Source organism: Ceratosolen solmsi, unplaced genomic scaffold (assembly GCF_000503995.2).
Source record: "Ceratosolen solmsi marchali unplaced genomic scaffold, CerSol_1.0 scaffold13, whole genome shotgun sequence".
NCBI lineage: Eukaryota > Metazoa > Arthropoda > Insecta > Hymenoptera > Agaonidae > Ceratosolen > Ceratosolen solmsi.
In genome coordinates this window covers 8,308,314-8,317,538 of record NW_011948418.1, presented here as the reverse complement: position 1 = coordinate 8,317,538, position 9,225 = coordinate 8,308,314, and the positions used below count along the sequence as shown (strand labels likewise).

General features: G+C 39.6%; 1 protein-coding gene across 1 annotated transcript in view; it reads right to left on the bottom strand.

Moving 5' to 3' along the window:
- Positions 1-5,747: 5,747 nt before the first annotated feature.
- The window catches only part of Pmp70 (ATP binding cassette subfamily D member Pmp70), a 3,789-nt gene continuing 311 nt past the window's right edge, over positions 5,748-9,225 (bottom strand). The window contains exons 2-13 of the mRNA XM_011497325.1: positions 9,187-9,222; positions 9,055-9,103; positions 8,772-8,959; positions 8,636-8,705; positions 8,394-8,491; positions 7,757-7,937; positions 7,467-7,679; positions 7,320-7,389; positions 6,756-7,231; positions 6,373-6,672; positions 6,130-6,291; positions 5,748-6,049 (exon numbers count right to left, since the gene is read on the bottom strand). Coding sequence (XP_011495627.1) covers positions 5,972-6,049; positions 6,130-6,291; positions 6,373-6,672; positions 6,756-7,231; positions 7,320-7,389; positions 7,467-7,679; positions 7,757-7,937; positions 8,394-8,491; positions 8,636-8,705; positions 8,772-8,959; positions 9,055-9,103; positions 9,187-9,222 — 1,921 coding nt within the window. The 3' untranslated portion in view covers positions 5,748-5,971. The remainder of the gene's footprint in view (positions 6,050-6,129; positions 6,292-6,372; positions 6,673-6,755; positions 7,232-7,319; positions 7,390-7,466; positions 7,680-7,756; positions 7,938-8,393; positions 8,492-8,635; positions 8,706-8,771; positions 8,960-9,054; positions 9,104-9,186; positions 9,223-9,225) is intronic.

The window sequence follows — 9,225 nt, the reverse complement described above, 5'->3', positions numbered from 1 at the left end:
TTTTTGGTCAAACGAAGCGAGTGCTACGCCATCCGCTCGGGCTAAATCAAAGGAGTCGTTAAGCGCAATTAGCGAACGCCTTAGCTCCCGTCACCTCTCTCCTTCTGACCTCCGGGCGTCCGGCTTTCGGCCCGGGCGCCGCGGGGTGGGGGGGGGGGGGGGGGGGGGGGGGGGGGGGGGGGGGGGGGGGGGGTCAGGGAGTCGAAATAAGAAGATATTGGGAACTGACCTCTCGCGATTCAGCAAACAGATGCGCTCCTTGGCGACTTTGAGCCTTTTGGAGATGATTTTCTTGAGATTCTCAATGGTCTCGTTCTTGTCGACGGTGATGTCGAACTGGCCGCCCGTCGTCGGGGTAATGCTGATGGTGATTGTAGGGTCGGCTGCTGCCGGTATTGAAGGTACGGGCGTCAGCGGACTCGCGAGCACCGGGACGCAGCCACACCCCGTGGCAGCAGGGCCCGCACCCGGACTCGGGGCCGCGGGGCTTCCGTATTCGCGCATCGAGTCGGGCTCGAGGTCCGGTAGCCGGGGGTTTCCCTCGCTCATGTCTGCGTTAGGTGACGGCGGCAGCGGCGATATCGCTCGCTCGCTCCCTCGCCACGAATTATGAGCGTGTGGTGGCCCGGGTGCTGAGAAAACGACACGAGGACACACGCGGCGGCTCCTCCTGCCTCGCCTTTGTTATTGTTGTTTAGACGCTGTTGCTGTAGTTGTTACTGCTGGTGCTGCTGCTGCTGCTACTACTTCTGTTGCTACTGATGCTCTTGCTGTTACTGTTGTTGTTGCTGTTGCTGTTGCTGGCCACCGTCGGTGGTGCATGCCTAAAGTTACTACCGTCGTCGCTGCCGTTGCCGCCGCCGCCGCCGCCGCCGCCGCCGCCGCTGCTGCTGCTGCTGCTGCTGCGGCTGGAGAGCGGCTGCCACCAGAGACTGGGCCGACGGGGTGGGGGCTGGGGGGATAGAGGAGCTGAAGGTGCTGGAGGAGGAGAAGGTGGAGGCACGAGGCCGGCTACGGCTTTTTTCCCACGTCGCAGCCGCTCGCTCCCTCTTTCACCGTCGCCGTCTCACTCGCTCTTGTTCTCTCTCGCTCCCAAGTTGCTGCACCTGTCCTACGGTGTTGGCCGGCGCCCCTCACGTCTCACCGCAGCCGAATTCAGGCCACGAGCGGGCCACGGAGACGGGTCTGTTGCCGCTCTCTCCCTGGGGACAACGCGGGCGTCCGCGCGTCTCTCTCCTCCCGCGACGCCGGGGTGCGCGCGTTCGCGCTCTTGTTCTCTTCCTCCCTCTCTCACCCTCTCTCCCTCTCTCTTTCACTCAATCTATCTCTCTTTATCTCTATCAATCTAATCTCCTCTTTCTTTCTTTCTTTCTTTCTTTTTCTCTTTCTTTCTTTCTCCCGTTCTCACGCACGATCGATACGCGGCAACCAGCTGCGCCGTCGAGGACAGAGAAGGTTCCCACCCTCGTGGTGCTGCTCTTCCCCGAGAGCGGCCTTTCACGAAGGAGGCAAACGATTCCCCCTGTAAATATACGAGGGAGCAACGAGGCAAAAGAGACGAACGGCTACTCGTCCCTCTTTCTCCCTCTCCAGGCGCTCGCGCGCGCGTGTGTAGCCTAGGCCCGTGGTCGCGTTTGTCCCCCTTCAATCTGCCTCACTCACTCTCTCTCTCTCTCTCTCTCTTGTTGTTTCGTTCGATGCCTCGATGGTTAACTAGCGCCTCGAATGCCGCCGGGCAGCTCACTGAAGGATATGTGCCCGCGAGGCGCCTTGTCGAATTGAGTCAACAGTCGACTGTGCAGCTGCGCTCCAGACGACGACGGCGATCCACAACGCACACGAGCCACGGTACAACTAGCAGACCGAGTCGAGTGCACTTTCCGTGAATTCCGTCTGCCTCCGTCAGCGGCGCGCGCGCGCGTCTGACTCTCCTCCCTCCTAGTCATTCTCTCCCACCCTCGCTCTCTCTCTCTCTCTCTCTCTCTCTCTCTCTCTCTCTCTACCTCTACCTCTCTTCAGTAGCTCCCCGTACCACCTGCTCGGCAAACGTCGCCGAGGTCCTAAGACGCGAACGTTACGCAGGCGGGCCGGGACAGCCCGAAAAATGTGCCTCGAGCGCCTTGGCGGCCGAAGGGGCGGTCGAATGCTCGTCCGGAGCGGGGAGGGCAGCAGTGCAAAAGCCCCCGCCAAGGGTGATGGCCGATGCCGCTTACTCGGTCTCTTCTTGCTCATATCAAAGAGACACCGGAGAAGCCGCGTATCGATTCGCCGTAGCCCAGGGTCGACGTGTCACCACGTGACGCCTCCCTTAGCCCAAAACGTTATTGCTCTGCAAATATCAGCTGATTATGGGCTTCTGCTTTTAAACGATCATTTAAATATGGCGGATGTCCCCCCCACCTGTTCCTCATGCCGCTGCGAGCCGCCATCGAGCGGGCGAATTATTAACGATAATCGAGCCGATAAGTGCGGGCGCAAGTGTTATTATTCGTCGATATATAACTCGCGGTGAATCCTCGTTAATTTTGATATCGCCCCGTAAATGTCGGTAACGGCATTATTTACATTATCTTTGTCCGGATTAATCTTACCTCGAGAGACCTATTGGTCGCTCTTCACCATCCCGACAGATTTCTTTGCGATCGTTTGCGCAAATGATGACTTGTAATGCTTTGAACTCCTTTGGCTCTTATTGTTATGTTTGTCTGAAAGTTATCGTCTCCCTCGCATTGCTTATATTGGCTCCAATGGATCGAAGCCAGGAAAAAGGTGAGTGGCTTATTCACTAAATATATTATCGATCGGCAATTATAGTAATCGAATTTTAATTCGAATAGAATAATTCGAATCACAACGGTTGAATAATGGAATTTACCGTTTTATTTACCATACCGTAATTCATTTTTCGCTCATAAAATCAGATAAACCATGGTAATATAATATTTTTTAATGAACATGTTTATTGTAAATATATTGATAAGATACGATGAAATCTTAATATGTAAACTCGTTAACATTTAGATCGATAAATAAATACGGAAAAGTTGATTAATAGAACAAAAATATTTTCCTAACTACTTTTAATCTAAGCTTATATTTCTTTGGCCCACACTTTATAAAATATTACTATTTCTATGCATGTTTAATTAAAAATTTTGAAATTAAAATTAATCATTTTGCAAATATCGTTCTATATTGGTAATTATAAATCTTTTAACGTATCAAAGCTTTTGTACTTAAGTACTGATTTACTCAGTACATTTACTGTCATTTTTACACATTTTAAGTACTGATTTACATTTTTGAAAATGTATAATCTTACAAGTAAGAGACAAAAAATACCTCGAAGCAATTATGGTAAATTAATTAAGACTGTGTTGGATTTTAACTTTATTTTTTAAAAACATATTATGCAAAAGAATTATCAAATTTATACACACACATTGCTTCTGTTTGTTGTAACTGTACGTAAAATGTGAAATTGAAAAACTTAATTATCGCTAAACATTTATAAATTTGCATTTTGATAACATCTAAATATGACACTGCACACAATGTTGATAAAAAGAAAAAAGAGAGAGAGAGAGAGAGAGAGAGAGAGAGAGAGAAAGAAGAAATTCTAAAACAATTTCAAAATGATGAGAAACGGTATAGTTATTGCTACCAACCAAGCTTTTTAATATTTTATCAAATACATTTATTTCTTATTGTCCAGCAATCGTAAATGCATACATATGTTTAAACATATATATTTACAACGAATGTGATCAACACATAACAATTACCATTCCAAATATAAAAACCCTTTAGGCCAAAACGAAGACATTATGACTAAAACAATGAGTAATATTATAATATTATATTATAATATTATAACACCGAGCTACATATATTCTTAAAAATATATCTTGTTTGGCATTTATTGCCGTCGACGGAACGTTATTATGACTTTATAATATCAGCCGCCGTCGATAAGTTACATTAAGAGATTCCGGTGAACCCAACACCAAGAAGCAAAGTTCTTTGAGCTTCGGTGGGAAAGCTCAAGGACAAGAGGCAGCGCTCTCGTAACCAGATGTTCTTACCACCAATATCTGGTTGCGTCTTTCCAAAACTTCGGATCGCCTCGATAATTTCAAAACTTAATTGGCTATCAACTTAAAACATAAATAGACATCCACCGACCGGCTCATACGTTTTGGTCAAAAATTTTTTTTCCGTTAGATTTTTTTTTTTTTTTTTTTTTTTTTTTTTTTTTTTTTGTGATCATCTAACAATGCTCGGAACTGCTTGGTTTAGAGAGTACAAAAACGAGCAAACGACGCTAAGCAAAATAGTTTTCGCTCGCGACTAGCCACGTATGGTTGGCTCGACCATTTTAAATATCGAATATACTCGTGGATGGAATGGATAAGATGCGGTAAGACCCGCAATGCCCATTCATCCGTTTTTTTTGGAGCTATAATTCAAGAGTTCACATGGGTAAAAAGAGATAACGCGATGATCTACGGTAAAACATTATTCCAACTGTTTATCAGCCTTATTCTCGTTTTTATTCCGCACCTTGTATATTAGTAATTACAGTCTTCTTTTTAAGCTCTAATTTACAACTTTTATACAATTTTTCATCCTGATAATACAATTGTAAAAGTAAATATTATTTACAATCTATGATAAAAGTATAAAAGAAAAGTGTGGAGTAGGCAAATGTCAGTGCCATAACCGAGGTTGTAATTAATGGTGAGAAACTCGAGAGAATAAATTAAGACAATTTTTTCGATATTTTTTTCATTTTTGTCCATTGCATCGCGACACCTTATACTTGATTTTATGCGTAATAATTACTTGAAGTGACTTCTCCTTACGAATTATTTTAATTATTTTCGATTCTCGAATCTTGGGGAGATCTAATAATTATTATTTGCTACGCGTCATTGTATTAATGTACCTCGATACAGTAATTCCGAAAAATTCTTCGGAATCTTCGATCGGCTTTTGTTTGAAGTTACGATGTCGTGAAATGTAATTTTTTTCGGATTTCAGAATAACTTTAATTACGCTTTCTACGTATAAACCACTTTACATTCAATCGCGTTAATGACGAACCAAGTGTTTTACACGTAGTGCTGAAAGTCCTTTCAATTTTTATTTGAATTTGAGAATTACGAGTTATGTTGATATTGTTTAACGCATTGCATTGTTTGTAATTTTAAAATAGAAACTGATTTTACCATTTACTGACCTTTCCAATTCTCAAATGAGAACCAAAATACTATGCCACAAACATATGTACAAATGTAAATTTCGTTGAGATGATATTTTCGAAAATAACACTTGAATTTTTAGTTCTAATCTATTAGTTTTCCTTCCATCCCTCGCCAACATTTACAAACACAAGTACCATAAAATAATGAATAATGAATAATGAATAATGAATAATTGAATATATCTACCTTTTTTGTTAATCGCCACTTAACTATAGGCATTCGAAGTCCGAGTTAGGCCAAAAGACGTGACAGACGTATTCGTTGATAAACTTAATGTTCGTTAAAATAAAAAAAAATTATCTACTATTATAAGAAAATGTATATTTCAATTGTAATAGTAAACGTCTTAACAAAGAAAAGCTGAGAAATAATCGCAAGAAGTATAAGCGGATCTAAAGATTCGTTGGTCAAGCGATCGATTCTTTTACTCTATTATTACGTGATGTCCTCCAAATTATTGTTTTTATATTAATCTCTTGTATTCCTTATTTGTTATGAAATAAAAAAATTAATTCGTACTATCAACCGTTTTTGTACGTATCCAAACAACTTCGTTATCTATTATAAAAAAATCTTTTGTACATTCGTAATTTCGAATTAGTTTTTTTTTTTCACATTAAATTAGATAGTAACAAATATGCTATCTATCCATTCTTAAAAATAAATATTCATAAAATATTCATGAATTCATTGAAGCTAAAGATTTATGATCCAAATTCTTCGGTATCTGGTTCGATTGGTTTAAATTCGAAAGAACCTCGTCCGTCCATTTGAAGATAGTACTAAAATTTTTTAAACAAATTAAAAAATTAATTTCAAATTATGTAATTGCAAATATCTTTGAAAAAACTGAAATATTTACCTCGTGATGTTTCCACAGAGATCGTCGATGTGATACGGTGAACAGTGTAATATTAGCTTTTTTGCAATATGAATACATAGAATCTTCGACATCTACACTGACGGCACTCGTGCATTCGTCAAGTATGGCAAACTGAGGCTTATGATAAAATAATCTTGCCATCTATAATATAGAAAACGTTTTGATATTTTATACGTATGTAAACGCGAAGGTAAATAATTTCAAATGAAATAAAAAAAATACCGCAATTCGTTGCTTTTCACCACCGGAAAGTACGTCCATCCAGTCGGCAACAGAATTCCAACCTTGACCTTGACTACCAGGATGCGTTTCACGATCAAGCAAGTGACTTAGTTGTACTAATTCTAAAAACTTTTGCAAGTCCTCGTCGTTTGCGTTGCGTCGCCTTAGCATTTCTGCATGAGTATGCGGATAAATTACTTGATCTCTCAATGTGCCCAAAGTCATGTAAGGTCTTTGTGGAATATAAAATAATTTACCACGCGGTGGCTTAGTCATCACACCACCCCATAGAGGCCACAGCTAAATTATAGAGTAATAATGTTTTAAACAGTTTAAAAATTACATGGCAATGCGATAAAACCTTCAAATTTAATAATACTAACTTCACCCAAAATTCGGAATAATGAACTTTTCCCACAGCCATTTGGTCCACATACTAATACATTAATACCAGATTTCACTTCAAAACTCAGTTCTTTAATAAGAACATCACCGTTGGGAGTTACTAGAGGCACCCGATCAAAGCAAATAATATTATCTTTGGCTAGTATTTTTCCGCCACCTGGTGTCCCAATAGAATCATTTTTAGAATCGGTAACCATTGTTCTCTCATATTTGTTGCTATTTAAATCGTTTAAAACATTTCTGATTTCAGTAACTCGGGCGGTAAATCCTGCTAATCTTGTCATTTCTCTTCCAGCTAGAACTAATCTACCTATTGCTTCGGCTAACTTTACCAACATTCTTCCATATGTGTAGTAGGATTTAAACCTGTGATCCGAAGATCCAGAAAGAGTCGAGTGATTCTTTTGAAAGAATGGAATACTTACAGCATAAAAGCCAACGACGGTAGCTAAATCTACAAAAGAGAAAACAATTACCAGCTTACAGGTGTACAAAATCCTCCTGAAAATTGTGAGCTTTATACTAATATAAATAGATCTTACACTTTCCAATGAAATTATCTACAATGCCTATTAGCACTCTGAATTCTAAAAATTTCCTAAGATGCGTTACCTAAAGAAATATAAAATAAATATATCATACACGTCAATGCTTCTAATTTGCTTCAAAGTTAAAGGGTCACTGTTTACCAGTTTATTAAAGCTAGCCAAGAGTGTTAATTTCTCTCGAGTGTTTCCATAATAAAATGCAATTTCTTCCGAATTAGTTATTAAACGCGAATGAATGTGTCGATATTCTCCTTCGAGTCTTTGTTCTTTAATTGTTAATGCACCAATAGGTTTTCTTAAATGAGTCAAAAAACTGCCAGCAATGACAAGATACAATAACATCAATAGCGGAGTCTGTAATCAATTTTTACAATTAGAGTTTTAATAATACAGTAATGAAAATCGTATTAAATTATTAATAAGTAACTGACTTGACCGCCGAGTGTCGATGTAAGTTTATAAACATAAATAAATATATCTAACAAAGGTTTTGCGATGTTACTGTACAAATCTGTACAGCTTTCGCAAAATTTATCTACATCTGTGGTGAGTAATTGATCAGGATTTGCAATTCTTGTATCTACATTAGTCATTTTGTAATATGTAAAGCCTCTGAAAAATCAAAAATATATTTAACCTTATAGTATAGTATAATTTGAATAAATGCATGTTTGTGACTATATCTACACAAAAGCATTGTTGTAAAGAATATGTATATATAAATAAAAATACATGCGCGTGCGTGTGTGTTTATATATGCATGCATGCGTTTATATATAAATAAATAAATAAATAAATATATATATATATATATATATATATATATATATAATGTGTGTAAATAATGTAAACACGCATGCATCACAAATAAAATGTTTTGTAACCTTTAACCTTTATTGTGTTAAGAATCAAACATTGAATATAGTTTTATTTTGAATTGATAATGAAATTAATGAGGATGTGCATATTTACTGAGTAGCGCATATTTGCACATTTTGCAACCTGTACACCCTCTAAGTATTAATTTTCAATCAAAATGATAAATAATATAACAAAACTTAAACTTACTTCAAATATTGATCTAGTACAAAGGAACTTATGTTAATTCGTAACCTAAGCTTCATTTCTCCAATGCTGTATTTTAAAATGTTATTTACAACGGATATCTAGAATAATAAGCGAGTACATTAAAATGCGAATACTTGCAATAATAATTAAATCACAAATCAAGAAATTGACAAAAAATATGTTTTTGTTCAATAATAATGCCTATAAGAAACGTGACTCTGAGAACAATTACTTGTACGTACCACTGGCAAAGTAGCCATGAACCTTAACAAACGTCTTTTAAACAAATTCGAGTCTCTGCTAACGATTGATCTGAAAGACACGGTTGAGTTAGACGAGTACATTAGTATTTGAAAACAATATCACATCAGCACTTACGTTTCGATGAGAGTGCCGGTGTGAATGAGCCATAAATCGCAGAGGGACCTAGCCATAAGAGAAACAGCGATGAGCAAGATAAATCCGGTCTCGGCTGTAAAGATACCGGGTATGCCAATCGACAGCAACTGGCACAGCTGTTCGAAAAACTCTCTGTTGACATGGGCCTTGGGTCGCTTTGTCTTATCCTGCAATACAAACGGTTGATGTAAGAGAACTAGGTCGAAGACAAGCTCTATCCTCCGTCTCTCTCTCTCTCTCACTCTCTCTCCTAGAAGCTTACCTCCTTGATCACATATTGTATATCACTGTTGGCCGACCAGGAGGAACTCCTACAAATACTCAAGGCATTACATAAAATAGAGAAAAGGCGTGCACGGACACGCTCGGGATTTGACAACGACGACTCGCTTACTTGGGCTTGCTGAATCGCTTCTTGCTCCTCTTCCTGCTG